Source organism: Gopherus flavomarginatus, chromosome 2 (genome assembly GCF_025201925.1).
Source record: "Gopherus flavomarginatus isolate rGopFla2 chromosome 2, rGopFla2.mat.asm, whole genome shotgun sequence".
Taxonomy (NCBI): Eukaryota; Metazoa; Chordata; order Testudines; family Testudinidae; genus Gopherus; species Gopherus flavomarginatus.
In genome coordinates this window covers 22840041-22859873 of record NC_066618.1, presented here as the reverse complement: position 1 = coordinate 22859873, position 19833 = coordinate 22840041, and the positions used below count along the sequence as shown (strand labels likewise).

At 38.4% G+C, this 19833-nt stretch overlaps 1 protein-coding gene across 3 annotated transcripts in view; it reads left to right on the top strand.

Annotated features, from left to right (window-relative positions):
• Positions 1–19833, top strand: part of ESYT2 (extended synaptotagmin 2) — a 145086-nt gene that overhangs the window by 100827 nt on the left and 24426 nt on the right. Inside the window, exons 9-15 of one of the 3 annotated variants that reach the window (XM_050942231.1) lie at positions 336–512; positions 3408–3490; positions 4710–4758; positions 5562–5651; positions 9067–9162; positions 13081–13182; positions 17059–17121. In XM_050942231.1, the coding sequence (XP_050798188.1) occupies positions 336–512; positions 3408–3490; positions 4710–4758; positions 5562–5651; positions 9067–9162; positions 13081–13182; positions 17059–17121 (660 nt within the window). The remainder of the gene's footprint in view (positions 1–335; positions 513–3407; positions 3491–4709; positions 4759–5561; positions 5652–9066; positions 9163–13080; positions 13183–17058; positions 17122–19833) is intronic. The other 2 variants (XM_050942232.1, XM_050942234.1) reach the window with 2 other exon arrangements.

Here is a 19833-nt window from a genome sequence, read left to right as displayed (position 1 = left end):
GCTGGTTCTCCTTAAAGAGGCCCACCACAGATAGATTTCATCATCTCTTCCCCTTAGAGGAGCCAGCAACTCTGTGACACTTGTGTTTGCTAAAAGTGCCGTTAGCATTTGAATTACCTTGTCTTTGAAGACCTAAGCTGAAGGAAGTCACATACCGTAGATTAAAGTTATTACTTTAAAATGTTTGGAAATACAAACTAGTATTCAACATTAAACACAAATATAGTCTCAAAATAGTGATGGAATGTTTTAAAAGGATTTACAGAAACTGCTTTTGAGAATATTAATGATATATATTTCTAAATCACTAAGTAAACACTTCTTCATTTTCTCAGGGTGTTCTAAGGATACACTTTATTGAAGCTCAGGATCTGGAAGGGAAAGATACTTATCTAAAAGGAATGGTCAAGGGAAAGTCAGATCCTTATGGAATCATTCGTGTTGGCAACCAAATCTTCCAAAGCAAGGTCATCAAAGAAAATCTCAATCCAAAGTGGAATGAAGTGTATGAGGTACAATCTGCCAGAGTTTGCATTGCACGATTTAAAATAGTTCTCCAATATGAGTCACTTTGTTCTGGTCAGTGGAAAATATTAGGGAGATTTCACAGATAAACTTCTGGATGTGTCTCCAGCTAAACTCCCAGTTATTGATACACAAATGGTCTATTGATTTAAGGTGTAGCTTTCTTTAGTCTGGGGTTAGTCCCAATATTTCTGAAGACAAATTCTAGCCATGCTATCAAAACATTAATATATAGAGTATGAATGTCAGAGTGGGCTAGATGCATCCCATTCCTTTAAGGGAAGATCTGTCATTAAATGTTGCCATCATCACACACATATCATGAGATTTTTATCACATTTAACAGAAAAATAAAATATTAAACTGAATCACAGTGCAGGAACATACATATAGAGTTAATTAAAATAATTGAATCTTTCTAAAGTCAGGAAGTGCTGTGTTAAGTCTAAAACGTCATCCTAGCACTGTTATTTCTAGATAATATTACTGATACATTATAATGCATCTAGTTTTCAGCATTTAGATGCTAAAATCACTTAAAAACTCCACATGGACTCCTCCTGAGGGTCGAAATGACAGTCTGGACCTATACATTGAATGCTTCCGCCAGCGTGCACAGGCAGAAATCGTGGAACAACAACATCGCTTGCCTCACAACCTAAGTCGTGCAGAACGCAATGCCATCCACAGCCTCAGAAACCACCCTGACATTATCATCAAAGAGGCTGATAAAGGAGGTGCTGTTGTCATCATGAACAGGTCTGACTACCAAAAGGAGGCCGCCAGACAACTCTCCAATACCAAATTCTACAGGCCACTTCCCTCAGATCCCACTGAGGAATACACTAAGAAACTACAGCATCTACTCAGGACACTCCCTACACTAACACCAGAAGAAATCAACATACCCCTAGAGCCCCGACCAGGGTTATTCTTTCTACTACCCAAGATCCACAAACCCGGAAATCCTGGACGCCCAATCAGCTCGGGCATTGGCACTCTCACTGTCTGGATATATGGACTCTCTACTCAGACCCTATGCCACCAGCACTCCCAGCTATCTCCATGACACCACTGATTTCCTGAGGAAACTACAATGCATTGGTGACCTCCCAGAAAACACCATCCTAGCCACCATGGATGTAGAGGCTCTCTACACAAACATCCCACACACAGATGGAATACAAGCTGTCAGGAACACTATCCCTGATGATGCCACAGCACAACTGGCTGCTGAGCTCTGTGCCTTTATACTTACACACAACTATTTCAAATTTGATGACAATATATATCTCCAGATCAGTGGCACTGCTATGGGCACCCGCATGGCCCCACAATATGCCAATATCTTTATGGCCGACCTGGAACAACGCTTCCTCAGCTCTCGTCCACTCACGCCCCTTCTCTACCTACGCTACATTGATGACATCTTCATCATCTGGACCCGTGGGAAGGAGACTCTGGAAAAATTCCACCATGATTTCAACAGCTTCCACCCCACCATCAACCTCAGCCTGGACCAATCTACACGGGAGGTCCACTTTCTTGACACCACGGTTGCAAATAAGTGGATGGTCACATTAACACCACCCTATATCGAAAACCTACCGACCGCTATGCCTACCTTCATGCCTCCAGCTTCCATCCCGGACACATCACACGATCCATTGTCTACAGCCAAGCACTGAGGTACAACCGCATCTGCTCTAACCCCTCAGACAGAGACCAACACCTACAAAATCTCCACCAAGCATTCTCAAAACTACAATACCCGCACGAGGAAATAAGGAAACAGATCAACAGAGCCAGACGTGTACCCAGAAGCCTCCTACTGCAAGACAAACCCAAGAAAGAAACCAACAGGACTCCACTGGCCATCACATACAGCCCCCAGCTAAAACCCCTCCAACGCATCATCAAGGATCTACAACCCATCCTGGACAATGATCCCACACTTTCACAGGCCTTGAGTGGCAGGCCAGTCCTTGCCCACAGACAACCTGCCAACCTGAAACATATTCTCACCAGTAACTGCACACCGCACCATAATAACTCTAGCTCAGGAACCAATCCATGCAACAAACCTCGATGCCAACTCTGCCCACATATCTACACCGGCGACACCATCACAGGACCTAACCAGATCAGCCACACCATCACTGGTTCATTCACCTGCACATCCACCAATGTAATATACGCCATCATATGCCAGCAATGCCCCTCTGCTACGTACATCGGCCAAACTGGACAGTCTCTACGGAAAAGGATAAATGGACACAAATCAGACATTAGGAATGGCAATATACAAAAACCTGTAGGAGAGCACTTCAACCTCCCTGGCCACACTATAGGAGACCTTAAGGTGGCCATCCTGCAGCAAAAAAACTTCAGGACCAGACTTCAAAGAGAAACTGCTGAGCTTCAGTTCATCTGCAAATTTGATACCATCAGCTCAGGATTGAACAAAGACTGTGAATGGCTTGCCAACTACAGAACCAGTTTCTCCTCTCTTGGTTTTCACACCTCAACTACTAGAACAGGGCCTCATCCTCCCTGATTGAACTGACCTCGTTATCTCTAGCTTGCTTGCTAGCATATATATACCTGCCCCTGGATATTTCCACCACATGCATCTGAAGAAGTGGGTATTCACCCACGAAAGCTCATGCTCCAAACGTCTGTTAGTCTATAAGGTGCCACAGGATTCTTTGCTACTTAAAAATAGTTGACTTTGTCCCCAAATTCAGATTAAATATTTATTACATTTTCTTTATGTGATGACAAATGCACAGTGGTTCATAATGTTTCGCTATTGTTTTGCTATAGTAATACCGACTAGGTAATCTTGCCCGTCTATCTGCTAATAACTACTATACTCCTAGGCCTTAGTGTATGAACATCCTGGACAGGAGCTGGAGATTGAGCTCTTTGATGAAGATCCAGACAAAGATGACTTTCTGGGAAGGTAAATACAACAGGAATATCTATTGTTAACTATGGCCAAAGAAATGAAATATTCTGAAGTACTCGGCTGGAATTTCTTGCATATATTGAGGTCTTCTATAAAATAAAATTTAAAAGTAACTTATCTTTTAAAAAAATTGTAAATAAGCAAATAGAAGAATTCCTTAATTCCCTGGATATGTATTCTGGAATCCCAGACATATATGTTACTATTGAGTACCATTCTGTAGATAAAATTGATCTCTATTTGTATACAAAAACACTTTAAAAGAAGTGAATTAATTCTTAAGCAATCTAACATCTTGTACAAGTTTATGATGATACGTACTTTTTCTCTTCCAATTTAAAACTTCAAAAATTTGTAGAAATGGAAACATTTACAGAAAAGTTGTTAATGTTTCCAATAAAATTATTGCTTTAAAGTAGTGTTATAAAAAATGGTACATCAGGCAATTTTCAAAATATTCTTTCTAAAAATGTCTATCTCTGGACTGAAAAAATTAAATACTTGATGGAAATAGATATAACATTGCAAAGTCAAACCGGGGGGGGGGGGAATTTCCTTGCAGACAAAGTAAAGATAGCTTCAAATGACAGAATAACTGCCCTTTTTTTCATTGTAAGCAGAGTTTGAAAGAATCCTTGACACTTTACATGTCTAAGAACTAACCCTGATAGACTGTTGGAAAAATACCTGAACTGCCACACTTCCCCAACAAAATGCTTATCCACTGTACCTCTCCACCAAAAAATGTTTTTGTCCCACAATCAATTCCATCCCTCCTTCTTCAAATAATTCTGCCATCTTACCTCTTACAAGGCTCCCTGACTTCCTTTTGCCATGTTAAAGGAGTAGCAGTGCTTGGCCATTCTGCTACTTTTCTCCCAGCTCCTCTCTTGAGAAGGAACCTGCTGCACACAGGTGCTGACTTTCATTTTTCTTGGTGGGTGTTCCACGCCTGCTCTGCTCCAAGACCCTCCCCACCTCACTCTGTCCCTTCCCCTGAGTGCCTCCTGCCCACCGCCAAACAGCTGATCGGCAAGTGGCTGGTGGGTGCTGAGCACCTACTATTTTTTTTCCATGGGTGCTCCAGCTCCAGAGTACCCATGGAGTTGGCGCCTATGCTGCTGCAAAATTATGCTTGCCAGGATAAATGTGTTTTTCAAGTCCTGTGTTAGGCTTTGTGAGTCCCCTCTAAAGTGTTTTTTTGTTCTTTTAGTCTAATGATAGATCTAACTGAAGTTGAGAAGGAACGCCTCCTAGATGAGGTAAGTCTGTCACTTTTTGATAGGAAAACTCTTGCTGTGTACTCACTTGTTTGCCCTTTATTCCCCCACGGCAATCAGTCCTGCAGTCCTTACACGAGTGAACTCTAGTGATATGTTCCATGGTCTAGTCCCATGGATTATAGCTGTTAAAGACTTCATTGGGATTAGTCAAAGGAGTGAGTGATTTGGATCAGTGAAGGTTGCAGGAAGAGGGCCTTCACCTTTTATCACACCATGCCTAAGGTTGCCAGCATATGCAAGCAGGAATTAATCATCAGAAGGATTGATGTATTTTTTGGTGATTTGGTCTTTGTAAAAAGCAAAAGCTCAGTAGAATAGTTTCTTTTACCTAGATAAAGTACTATTAGATCCGTCAAACTAATTAAAGTAACACCTGTTATACAGTTTTGATCATGGAGTGGAACTTTGTGCCATACAGCAGTCGTATGGATTTAATGTAACATTATATTGTATTTGTAATTCCCAGACTTCTTTTAAATTTTTTTGAAGAATCATCCCCATGATTTATAGCATTTTGTGCCGCAAGAAATTGGGACTGCATGACTGACAAATTTATGTTATGGAGCTGACCAGTTGTATTATATCTTAGTCATTTGTGTAATGGAGCACATAACATCTCTGACTCCTTTTACCTTTCAGACTCTGCAGATTAGAGCTCTACTTGATTTATTCTAGTTTACAATTAAAAAAAAATCAATTAGCCAGTTGTAATGATAGCTGTTCATGTAATGATGAGCTCTTAGCTATTTGTTATCATTTTGCTTAATTTGCTTTGTTTGCAGTGGTTCACTTTGGATGAGGTCTCTAAAGGAAAATTGCACTTAAAACTGGAATGGCTCACATTGATGCCAACTGCTGAGAATCTTGACAAGGTATTAAAGTCTGAAGCAAGTTCCTTTATCCTAGTCACACTGCCTCTTCTTTCTTTAACATTTTAAATGTTCCAGTCCTCTAAATATAATGAGATTGCGAAAACGTATAGTGTTACTCCTGTAGATATAGTTTTAGAAACTTTCAGACCAGTCAGATGTGTCTGTGACCCAGACTGCATCTGTGACACTGTAGCAGCATTACTAAAAATCATTGGACAATAGTTAAAGGAAAGCAATAGCTTTATGAGATTTAGTTGCCTTGTAGCACCAGGCAACTAATTTAGTTCTTTATGGATTTATTTTTACATAGCAATTATACTATTTTGGGGAATTAAAAGTGTTTTGAAGCTTTGTGGAAATATGAGATCTTTAAATATACATTGCTAATTAAAAACTTCTCGCTGATGGAATTCAGTTTTAAAAGAGCTACCTATAGTAACAGCTTCAAAGTTCCTAATAATCCTTAAAGGATGAACATTCAGCTTTTTTTAAAGAGCATATTTTTAAAAACAGATATGAAGACTGCACCAGGATCCCTGCATATAGTGTATAAAGACTTTTATGGATTTTGAGTGTTCAGTATTCTGATATATTAACACAATGAAAATTCTTAACAGATACAATCGATATGTTTAATGGTGCTCAGTTCCTAAGTTATGTAGCATATGGGCATAGCTTGGTTAATAATTAACCTAGCTTGAAGGCACAGTCTTCAGATGTGTTGTATATCCCTTGAGGAGGGTAAATACTGCACTGTTTCATGTAACCATCTGTGGTTGCATTGGCAAATTTCAATATATTATCAGACACACTTAGAGCTAACAAGTCACTTTCTATTTGTTTTTCTATTTTTACCTATGTAATTATTAAAGAAACACTATCAATCTGTTCAGGTGAATAAACTGACTATTACTAAAACACTTAAAAAATGATGAAGACTGTCCTTTTTTAAATCCACCATTCATCACCAGAAAAGAGCCAGAACTTTGTGACACACTAAAATTAAAACAAAAAAGTTTGAGCAATGACTACTTTCTAGAATGAATTACCACAACCAATATTATTGAAAGCTATTCACAGACTCCTGCCAAATTTGGCATTGATGCTGGTTTACAGAGAAAAATAAAAATGTCTGTTATTACTATATCAGAAAGAAAGGGGGGAAATGGTACATCTTCATCTAGAGAAGGAGAAAATCACTGGGGAAATACATTATTTTTAGCTCCAAACATAGTAAAAAAATCTTAAAACTGACAGTCTCTTATCAGGAGGCAGCTTGGACTGGAGTTGCAGAGACCCAAGATTGCTGTAGATTAAGCTGAATTCTGTTGGGATCATATTACTACAGTATTTTATCATGTATTAGCATGGTTGCAAAGAATTGAGTTAATTAATGCTCACCACAACCTTGTGGTTTAATCATGATTAGCTAGTAAACAACTTGTCTTGGTCTCTACTGACGGCAAAGTAAAGATGAGCATCATGCCCACTAACTTGAATCCTCAACATCATGTTCAAATCTTTTTTTTATGGAAGACCAGCCTGTTCGCAGAATTGTTAGCTGTTATCTATGTTTTGTGTGTATAGACAAGCTTTCTTACGATTGGCTTTCACCATTCCTGACATCTTTTTACTTCCATGTTCGTTTATGCCTCAGTTTCACTAACTTTCAATGGGAAATGAGTGTCTAAATGTGTTTTTGAAAACATTATCTATAGAGCCTATTGCCATGGCATCAAGGCACACAGAATGCAAAAAGTTTTAAAACACAAATAACCAACCTTCAGACAGCCACTTTGTTCAGTCTCACCTTGGGCCAAATGTTAATCCCCAGAAAACCATAATAATTATAAAACTACATAAGGAACAAAAGCTAAAACAATACTAAATTGTCAATGAAATGCTAAACAAAATTAATCTTAATAAACCATATCCTTCTACTTACCAAATTCTGGTGGACCTCCAAAAGGAGGAAAAAATAAAAGGTAGTGCTCTCCACTGAGAATTCTCTGCTATTTTCCTTAGTGTTATGTTTAAAACTGATAGTGAGAGCTGATTAGTTGATCTCAAATCAGGTTTAGAATCTGAATCATTTTAGGTTTAGAATTTGTCCTAAAAAATTTGAGAAAGGAACCCGAGTTCCTATAGTTTTCTATAGAAAATCTTTAGAGAAGACAGGTGTATTTATCTAAAAATAGCATTCTTTAAAGATAGTATTTTGTCTGGATCAACACATATCAACTTTCCTCTGTTAAGGTAGGAATTACTCTTCTATTTAGGAGGTTAATAGAGTAGGTTGATAACAGACAGTTAAGTAGTTAATATGACAAGGTGGGTGAGGTAATAATCTTTTACTGGAGAAAGTTCTGTTGGTGAAAGAGACAAGCTCTCAAGCTACACAGAGCTCATCTTCCATGAGGCTCAAAAGCTTGTCTCTTTCACTAACAGAAGTTGGTCTAATAAAAGCTATTACCTCACTCACCTTCTCTCTCTAAGATCCTGGAACCAACATGGCTACAACAACATTGCAAGCAAGTAGTTAATGTGGCATTTGTACCCAATGATTTCTTAACAATGAACAATAGCTGGTTTAGACTCAAGGCTAAAGTCTTTACTACTGCAGCTATACATTTATCTCCATTGTAACATGACAGATGCGACATGCCCCATGAGTTGGGAATCCACAAAAATTCTGTTTTTTGGGCTCCTTAATACAAAGGGTCTCATGTTTGCTGTAAGAGAGGCATGATCATGGGAATACTGCCTATACATTGTAATCAGGCCTATCCTAGGAAATTAGGTTGGTATAACTACGTGAGATCCATTCAATTTAGCTTTTGAGTGTTTAACAACATACTGAAAGAACTGCCTGCCAAAATGTAAAATTACCTCCCAAGGTAACAGCAGGAACTTGTACATCTTCTGATGTGGAAGTAAGAAACAAATGAGTTCCTAACTCTTGTCAGTCGAGACAGTTTTGCTATCAGTGAATTGCTTATATAGAATATTAATAAATAGGACACATTTAGCAAAAAATGCTGGCTATTTGTTTTATTTAATTGAATTCAGTTAGGAGCTATATTAGACATCAGAGAAAATATATGGGAAAAGCAGTGTTTGGAGTTCATAAGTAATGTGTGCAATACTAGAAAATCATCTGAAGACCTTCAAGAAGATGGAACTCATATTTTATCTTACACTTGATGTAATTTGTCTTATAAATGAGCTATATTGTTTATTACAACTTTTATAACTATATACATTTTTATTTGATTTGCTAATTATAAATACTGTTATTTATAAGCTAGTGTTTTGATGTATTTGTGCATAAGAAAAAATAATCAGGGATGGATCTAACATTGTATTACTATTTGCATGTATAGAAACATATTTAGTGTATATTCTTTAATTTTAGGTGCTGTCAAGCATTAAAGCTGATAAAGACCAAGCCAATGATGGGCTTTCTTCTGCATTGCTTATTCTGTATTTGGATTCAGCAAGAAATCTACCAGTAAGTCATATTGTAATAGTAGCCTGTGACTTGAGTGGCCGTTACTTCCTTCTAGCACTTCTTGCTTAATAGTATGCTGCACTGCTTCACTAACCCACATGCCATGTTTTTCACCCTTGCTCATGTTTTCACGTGTACAATGTAATGGTCCATGTCTCTCAGAAACTAGTACAATGTAGTTAACTATAATTTAATAAAGTCTGCTGTTTAATCAAGATAATTTTTAAAAGAATGCTCCTTTGATGGATTTGGCAAGACTACATATTTTATTATGTAATATTTTCTAAAGAAAATAGTATGTACCAGCAATAAAAGAGAAATGGACAGCCTCCATTTACCTTAAGTTCAAGCAGACTTATATATGTTTGGGCTTAGGAGCTGTTCCATAGTGAAGAATAAATTTGTGAGCACTAGGTTTCAGTTAAATCTGTATATATAAAGGTGCCCAAGAGTAGGAAGGGCTGGTTATCTTGTAGTTGGCCACAGATTACTGAAGTGGTTTTCATACTTGTAAACAATAACAGGAACAGAATGAACGATATCTTAAGTTGGAGTGTGAAGGATACCATTGGGTTTTCCCTGCAGTTGAGCTGGTTTTGTAGCGATGATGTTGGCTAAAACATTAACCCCATAAGGCTTTCAAACCAAGAAAAGGAAATATTATAAAAGTGAAAATTTATGCAACTAATATATTTTTTAAAATTAGCATCACTTAAAATATGGCTTAAACGGAAAGATGACAAATGTAACTGTAAACATGCTGAATAAGTCATCCCCATTCCTATCTTCCTCAAACATTAATATTTCACAAGTCATTTCATAAATACCCTAGCATAGGTTGCATTTTTTATAAAGTAACAATTGGTTGGAAATTGTATGTATAGACTATAAAGGGAAACGTCATGTGTGGATTTGCACACTGAGGCTACCTTGTTACTTCAGTAGAAATGAATGGGGCATAAATCTGCATAGAATTTACCCCTGTTACTCAATGGAAAGTCTCTGGAATCTGTTTATATAGTTTAATTTTATTTTATAATACTCTAGCACTTAGGAAAGTATTTGTCTACTATCTATTTTTGTTTTTGAGAAATTGTACCCTACTCAAAGGGTTTTACTCAAAGTTTTGAGTGTGTGTATGTATAGAAAATATTGTAAAACACAACAAAACAGATTACTTCTCTTTTCCCCTTTTCCGTCAAGCTCTGCTTCTTCATAATAGTGCAGCTTCCCCAGCAAGTAGCCAGGCACTTGTTGGGGACTCTGCTTAACTCTGACTCTGACTTCTTCATATTCCTGCTTCCTGTAAATATCCAATAGCTTCATCTAATGTCATCTGATTTCCCTCAAAAGGGTCAGATTAGAATTTGAATTTTTTTTTTTTAATTTACGTCTAGGAATAAATTTGAGATTTGCCTGCTCTTTGGGACAATATTTTTAGCTCACTGTGTAGGAGTTTGTAGCATTCATCTTTATATTGTGTTAAAACTTTAAGGTGTAATCTGATAGGGAACACTGATTCCTCAGTACTAGAATATTGTGAATTTTTATCCAAGTACAAACAGGACTGCCTTCTCTTTAGTTAACTTTAATCTCCATTAATGAGGAAAATAGACCCTGGCTGATATTCTCTATATACCGTCTGTCCAGAGCATGTGACTGACATTTCTGCATTGCAGTTTGAGGATTGCTATCCACTCAGGAAAAAGATCTGAGTGTTGCTGCCCACAGTTCAGCAATAACGGCAGCTTGTTCTTCAGCGTTGCCAAAAAAGCAAACAAAATGTTAGGATCATAAGGAGCGGAATAGAAAATAGAACTGAAAATATTAAAAATGCTGTTATATACAGGGGTGGCAGGTTTGTATAATTTTTGGTGGTGTCCAGAACAGGTCCAACTCCCACCCCCACACAGACCTGCCTTGTAAGCCGATATATATTTTTTAAAATAATGTAAAAATGTGAGGGCTCTGGGGTGGGGCTGGTGATGAGGGGCTTGAGGTTTGGGAGGGGCTCAGGCAGAGGGTTGGGGTGCAGGGGTGAGGGCTATGGGGTGGGGCCGGGGTTGGGGGGTTTACCATGCAGGAGGGGGCTCAGGGATGGGGCAGAGGGTTAGTGTGCGAGGGGATTAGAGCTCTGGCTGGGGATGAGAGGTTTGGGGCGGGGTTGGGGATGAGGAGTTTGGGGTGCATGCAGGTGGGCCCCCCCCCCCGGTAGCACACTCTCCTCACACCACTGTCACTGTATGTGCTCCTAGGACCCCACTCAGATCCAGGAAGCCTCCTCACCTCTCCTGTGGTGGGGAGCGGGGGGCTGCCATCACATATGCACCTTCTCTCCTGACGCTGCCCCTCACTTTAACCTCACTGGGGGTGGAGGCAGCAGCGGTGACTGTGGGGGGAGGGCCCTGTGGTGGTGGAGGGTCCTGCCTGAAAAGAGAAGGGTCCAAGGCGGAAGGGCAGGGGCAGGGTCAGCCTGCCCTGACACTATTGGATTGGGGGCACTAGGACCCTGTGGCAGCAGTTGATGCTGGGAGCCAGCAGAGCAGAGCTCAGCCTGGAGCTGCAGAGGGTAGCCACTGGCTTGAGGCAGGGACACTCCAGCGCCCGGAGGAGGCGTGTGGGGGCAACAAGTGGGGGCTGGAGGACACTCAGGGGAGGCATGCGGAAGTGGCAGGCAGGGCTGGGGGAGAGATCTGACCCCAAACATTGGTGGAGTCGGGCCCCCAGGCCCTGAATATTGCTGGAGCCTGGGCACCACAGGCCCGTATAACTTGCCACCCCTGGTTATATAAATCAACGGTATGCTCTCCTGCTATGTTCAGTCCTGGATACCCTATCGCAAAAACAATACCACAAAAGTAGAGAGAATTCACAGATGAGTGAAAAAATATTTAGTGATATGGAAAGACTTCATGTAAAGAGAGACTGAAAAGATTGTTGTAGATGCCAATTTAGTCTGCTATAATAAAAATCTTGAAAGTTCTAGCAGGAATATTTCTTATATGGGAAGGAGGGAAAGAACAAGATCGTCTTTCTACTCTGGAATTGCCCAAAGGTGGCAAATTGTCTTCTGTGTGTTCACCCTAATTCTGGTATGAAATAATATTTACAAGACCAAACATGAAAGGCGTCTGACACTTCTCAATGTGCACATATTTATCAATGGAATAATTTTGTGTAATTGTTAGTTGGAAACTGAATCTCTTCAGTATTGACGGCTGTTAGTGATGTAGAACAGGGAAAATTTACTTATGCCATCCTTGATTAGTAGATCTAAGGCGTTAGTGTCAGACCCAAATATTTTTGTTTTTGTAGGTAATTCCAGTCAAAGGCATTTAGTTTTAACAGTGAGTCAGAAGGCTTTCCGTTAACAATATTTTTTTCAATCTCTAGCCATAACTGTCTCTATAAAGAAATGTCGCTTTTGCATTGAGTGATGGCTTGTTAATGGTATTGCCTTCCCATTGTGAATTATAAAGCATTGCATTTGAGGAAAAGGATCTTCAACTTTTCAAACTCCACAAAGAGGTGTTCTATCTTACACTGGAAATGGCATAGAAAAGGGCTTGTCGCTCTTCACGTACCTAGTAGTACTTGTCATGTTAAAACATAAATGTGGAATATTCAGGGTAAATCAGGAGAATGTTTGTTTGAAGATCACTGAGGGATCCTCTCATGGTTACTGTACTATGCAAGTACAGTGTACTGATATAATTGAAATACCTAGTGCTAAAGAAGTAGGATTACTTGATGAAAAGTTACATAATGTGGAAACATTTACTTACACGTTACATCTTGCAGTTATTCTGGAATCTTTTGACTGTTTTCCTTAACTTTCCTATATAGTAAAGCTGCTTGTGCATTCATTCTGCCACAATCCCATCACTCTCTTTCTCCTTCCATTTCCATCTTCCTAAGAGTATCTACGAGGGAAACTTTGGGTGTGGCTACTTAAAAGAGAGGAGAGCATCGGGACTAGTCTTTTGTGAAAACACTACCTCACTCTATAGAGCACTATTTGTGAGTTCTCTGGTGTTATATATATGTTTATTTTATTTACTTGCCAGAGTGTGGATTAGTTCTACTAAAGCCACTGACTCTATAGTGGAATGACAGAGCATGCAATTTGTTTTGCTGCATGGTTTCAACCAGTGTGCGTTTGTTTTTGTGCTACCTTTTAACTGCATTTTAGAGATTTAAAATTTCATTTATTATTGTAACATATCTGGTAAGTAAATTATGTTCTATGATAAGAAACTCAAGATGTGTAGGTTATTAAATAGTAAGAGCTTTTACTTAGATTGTTAGATTCATGGAGTAATAAAATACATACTGTATCAGCATACAGTGGATGAAATGTTGACTTTTAGTACCAGAGAAATGAAACTATAATAAATTATTACAACCAATCTCCTTTGTCACAGTCTTAAAATGAGATGTAGCAGGATTTATGAGAACTTGCAATCTTCCCTCACCTGGTTGAGGTTTTGATAAGAAGTTCTTCGTAGCTCTTTGTGCTCTCCAAACTCCAAAGTCCCTTGTAAATTTTATTTCACACCATTATGTTCCTTGTTATGCCAATTGCAATTCCTTTGCTCTATTTCAGATAGTCTTTGTTAGCCAGCAATGGCCTCATTTTGAGTCCATCACTTACTAAGGGTATGGCTACACTAGAGAGCTTACAGTAGCACAGCTGCACCGATGCAGCTGTGCCACTGTAAGCTCTCTAGTGGAGCCACTCTAAATCAACAGGAGAAAGCTCTCCCACTAACTTACTTAATCCACCCTCAACAAGCGGCAGCAGCTGTGTTGGCGGGAGAAGCTCTCCCATTGACATAGCGCTGTCCACACCGGCATTTAGGTTAGTGTAATTTATGTCCCTCAGAGGGGTGGCTTAGTCACACACACACACCCTGAGCAACAGAACTTATACTGACATGAGTGGTAGTATAGACAGAAGTACTTTGTGCTTGCATTGAACACTGTAGGGTTCACTGAAAACTGATGGCTGCCTTTGAATTTGAATAGTCTTTTATTTTGACTAACAATCTTTAAACAGACAAGGTGGGTGAAGCAATATCTTTGAAGAAGACCGAAAGAAGTTGGTCCAATAAAAGAGATTACTCACCAACTGTGTGTCTCTAATATTCTGGGATGGACACAGCTGTAGCTACACTACACACACTCTTTAAATACACGCACTGCTATAAACAACTAGAGATTGGAAGCCATGTCAGTATTCAGGTTCAGAGTTCCTGAGCCAGAGAGAGCTGAATAAGCCTAGGAGGGTGTGCAGATTTAAGTGTTGCTGGTGGTGTTTTATTTGATCTAAACCAAACACAATGGTGATGGGCCACAAGACAGCTGTTTGCCTGGTCCTTTCAATTAATATCCGTCTGTTTAAGGTTCAAATACCAAATCATATGAACCGTATGTAAATATTTACATTTCATCTAATCAAATCTAAAATACAATTAAATATCTAAATTTACAAATAAAAAGGCATGGTATATAGGTGTCCTAAGCGTAAAAACATATACTATAGTATATTTTCTTGGTACTAAAATTTCAAGGTAATTGCTGTTTTCTTCAATAAAAATTATTCTACAACCTTAAAAAAATGTAAAGGAAATATTAATGCTAAATTTTGGTCAAAAGCTTCTATTTTTATTGCTTCTTTTTAGATTTTAGTGTGTGACTTCACATAGGACATCTCTTCCAGGTATATCTCCCTTTTAGTCACTGGATAAAATCTACGAAAGGAGCTAGGTGATTAACAAGCCTAAATCCCTTTTCAAAATTGCCTTAGGTGCCCAAGACACTTACAAAAATGTGACTCCACTTATAAGTCACTTAGTGGGTAAAATTTTCAAAAGTGCCCATCATTAGTGTTGATATGCTCTGTCCTCCTTAGCTCAGAGTACTGGGTTGCAAACATGTCTACCAGTTGCACCGAGTTTAATACAACTGTTGCAAGGTCACTATCTTCCATAGATCACCAAAGGATGCTCTCAGAGCTTCAGAAGTTTCTGGAACCACACTTGAGACCACAGGAAGGATTTATGAGACACGGGAGTAATTAGTCGTCATGTTTCAAGGCGTTAGTTGACCTCCAGCTAGGGTGAGGGAGACTGCACAGCGAGAGTCTGATAGTAGGCAAGTTGCAGCGATTTGGAATGGGTGGATTTCCCTCTATCGGTACTCACATCTTCTTGTCAACTGTTTAAAATGGGCCATCCTCATTATCATTACAAAAATTTTTTTTTCTTCTGCTGATAATAGCCCACCTTAATTGATTAGTCTCATTAGAGTTGGTATGGCAACACCCATTTTTTTCATGTTCTCTGTGTGTGTATATATATCTTCCTACCGTATTTTCCACTGCATACATCTGATGATGTGGCTTTAGCCCACGAAAGCTTATGCTCAAATAAATTTGTTAATCTCTAAGGTGCCACAAGTACTGCTCGTTCTTTTTGCTGATACAGACTAACACAGCTACCACTCTGAAATCTATTCATACTGAAACACAAACTTCTAAACTGAATACCAGGAATACTATAGTACATGCTCTCCTAAGCTAGGATATGGCTAATGACTTCACGACAAGAATATTAAAGAATTTGTTTTTCTTCTTTTCGGAAAGAACTGACACTTAATTTTAGTCAACAGTGCATTTGAATTTTAGAAAGATTTTCTCTTGGCTAAGTACTGGTAGCATTGCTTCCTGTCTTAAGTGTGGTATGTTTGAAAAGCTGCTAGTGATAATTCCTGGGCTGCCACATACCATAGCTTTTTAAGCAGAACTCCCCATTGCAATCAGTGGGAAATTGTGCTTGAAAATCAATAGAATGATACAAAATCCTGGAAAGCTTTTGTTTCCTTTATTTAAAAACCCTTTACTAAATTCCTAAATTTACCCCCTCCTGAGTTGGTGGCAATGCAAATTTCCCTTAATGTTTTACAGTTTGCATGCATCACTTCAAGGATAATATGACTACTAATGAAGTAAAATGAGAAACCTTGTTTAGTTAATGGAAAATGGTCAGAGGGCTGAATTGTCATTTCTTAAATCTGGTCAGATTTCTATTGCTGATAGATTTGCACATCCTCAGTTCAAACTAGTAAAATATGTTGCCCTCCTAGTAGCATATTGGTCTGTTGGCAAAGAAAAAGAAGACCAAGAAAAGAAGATGAAAATGCTTACGTTTACAATGAACTAAGCCTTACTAATATCTGGAATAATGATACACCTCTACCCCAATATAACGCTGTCCTCCGGAGCCAAAAAATCTTACCGTGTTATAGGTGAAACAGCGTTATATCGAACTTGCTTTGATGCTCTGGAGTGCGCAGCTTCCCCCCCCCTTCCCCCAGAGCACATCTTTACTGTGTTATATCCGAATTTGCGTTATATCGGGTTGCGTTATATAGGGGTAGAGGTGTATATTTATTTTCCCATAAAAGCATGTTCTCTCACATCCCCATTTGATTTATCTTTCTTCATGTCAGCTTCTGTGTTGTGGTATTTCAGAAAACATATTTTCCCATAATAGGAAATGTATAAAAGGGCTTTTAGGAAAAGCAGCACCCCATAATAATCCATTTAGTAAACCTTGGTGCCTTTTTGTATATCAACAGAAATGATACAGGAGAATATAAAAGGATAGAAAGAAAATGAGTGTATTTTAAAAGCAGAATACTTGTAGTAGAAGAGGAGAGAAGAACAAAAAACTTTATTGAGCTATTTTGAAGTAACTTCTGCTTGGTGGTTGTTGCTTCATTGTTTTGGGGATTTTTCTTTTGTTTGTGTCATGTCATTAATTAATTAACCTAGTGGAATCGCTTCATTGCATGACTTATTAACCCTTCATATGTTCTCTTCTGACTTAAAAGAATAATCCATTAAACTTTAACCCTGATGGCTTGAAGAAGGCTGCTGTCCAGAAAGCCCTAAAGGTAAAACTAATACAGTTTTCCATTTAAGGTCACAAAGTTAATTGAAAACACACAAATGTCTGCAACATGTCTCTGCCAACAGTGGATGGAATTTCTATTGTCAGCAATGCATTTAGTGCCAGAGTATTTAATTCCTAGCACCAAGAAGTAAATGACATGGTCAAGACAAGCAGACTATTTTGGTCTGTGGGAATTTCGGCTCTAAATCAACTAAATGATGCATAGTCGGCTTTAGAATTCTGATTTAAAGTAATGCTTCATTAACAAAGCTGACTCCCCACACATGCCAAATAAGACTTGGTTACTCATTCAGAAATAGGTAATAAACACAATATTTTAGTCCTATTGGGTTTCTAAGATACATTTTCAGTTGGATGTTTTTCCTAGAAGCTGTCAGTTTCCATCCAGGGCTCAGTCCTGCAAGATGTTGAGCACTCTCTTCCCAACCCAACCCAAGTACTTGCTTGACTCTAAGCATAAGAGTATTCTCATTGGAGAATCAAAGCCTTAAGGAGATGTATCAGAAACTGAGTTCCACCTCATTATAAGACTTACATATACAGGTTCTTAAAAACTATGTTCATTGACACCATGATATGAAAAGTACTCTCTCTATTGTTAATTTCTGAAATCTTTAAGAATCTCTGCTTTAGTGACTGATCTAAAAAATAGAAAACTTTAAATACTAATTTTCTCTATTGAGGAGTTGCATGTCAGTTTTGAATTAATGTTGAATCAATACACTTTAAATATATTCTTAATGTAGCCTTGTCTTGCATGATCTTTTATTTGTTTCTTACATGAAAGTTAAAAAATAATGCATTTAGAATGTTCTTTTCCTTGATTTGATTTTTATAAAAATTCTTTGGGTCATAGAATCATAGAATATCAGGGTTGGAAGGGACCACAGGAGGTCATCTAGTCCAACCCCCTGCTCAAAGCAGGACCAATTCCCAACTAAATCATCCCAGCCAGGCTTTCTCAAGCCTGACCTTAAAAATCTCTAAGGAAGGAGATTCCACCACCACCTTAGATAACCCATTCCAGTGCTTCACCACCCTCCTAGTGAAAAAGTTTTTCCTAATATCCAACCTAAACCTCCCCCACTGCAACTTGAGACCATTACTCCTTGTTCTGTCATCTGGTACCACTGAGAACAGTCTAGATCCATCCTCTTTGGAACCCCCTTTCAGGTAGTTGAAAGCAGCTATCAAATCCCCCCTCATTCTTCTCTTCTGCAGACTAAACAATCCCAGTTCCCTCAGCCTCTCCTCATAAATCATGTGCTGCAGCCCCCTAATCATTTTTGTTGCTCTCCGCTGGACTCTTTCCAAATTTTCCACATTCTTCTTGTAGTGTGGGGCCCAAAACTGGACACAGTACTCAAGATGAGGCCTCACCAATGTTGAATAGAGGGGAATGATCACATCCCTCGATCTGCTGGCAATGCCCATACTTATACAGCCCAATATGCCGTTAGCCTTCTTGGCAACAAGGGCACACTGTTGACTCATATCCAGCTTCTCGTCCACTGTAACCCCTTGGTCCTTTTCTGCAGAACTGCTGCCTAGCCATTCGGTCCCTAGTCTGTAACAGTGCATGGGATTCTTCCATCCTAAGTGCAGGACTCTGCACTTGTCCTTGTTGAACCCCATCAGATTTCTTTTGGCCCAATCCTGTAATTTGTCTAGGTCCCTCTGTATCCTATCCCTACCCTCAATAAATACATAAACACACACAGACATATTGCATGTAAAATCCAGAGATTAGATTTAGAGAATAACTTGAGAATAACATGAATATAAGGTGGAAACTGGAAAAACTTGTTGAAATAGCAGTTTGCACGTTTAGATGCTGACATGTCCAGTGAACAGTAAATTCAACCTGCCAAAGGCATATATTATGGAGGCAAGTGGGTGGGTGGGTGCACAGGCATGCACACAGAATCATTTATTTCATTAGGATTAAAATGATTACGTAAAGCCACTGTGTAGTCAGTATTAGGTATAGGAATTTTTGCTAATGCCTCTATTGGTATTTACATCTTTATACAAAGAAAAGATATTTTTAGGCAACATTGTGTGAAACAAAAAAAAATCAAAATGAATCTTCCTTATTTAAGTCTGCATAAAGCATTCTTTAACTATGTTGATGGATTTTAATCTTATTTTCATTGTATTCCCTGAACACTTACAGCTATTTTGGGTGGGACTAAATATTTAAAGTTTAAAAACAGAAATTGAGCATTTGTCCATGAAAGGAATACTCCTTTAACATTGTGCTTTAAAGGAAATTCTGACATTAAGCAAAATGTATCTGATAAGAATCATGTCATATTATAGGAAATATCAGATGTAGAAGATTAATATGAGACATGAACTGATTCTTAATACTTAAGTTCAAAACAAGAGTAGTGATTCAATCATAAAGTACATTCTTGTGACCTTACATGTTTTAAGTAGGGCTTAGCTGACTTTTCTGTTTAATTTATGTCTAATCTTATTAATCTTCTTTGGGTAAAATCTAAAATAAATTAACCTTGTACACTGTTTTCTTAAATTGCATTAACAACTTCTTGAGATGATTAATGTTTATGTCTAACTTTTCTCTCTTGCTTAAATTTTTATTTGATAAGGCAATCTAAAATGTGTTATGGAAATACATGGTTAGAAATATTTCTATTTTATATAGTTTGATTCTGAATTAATGTTT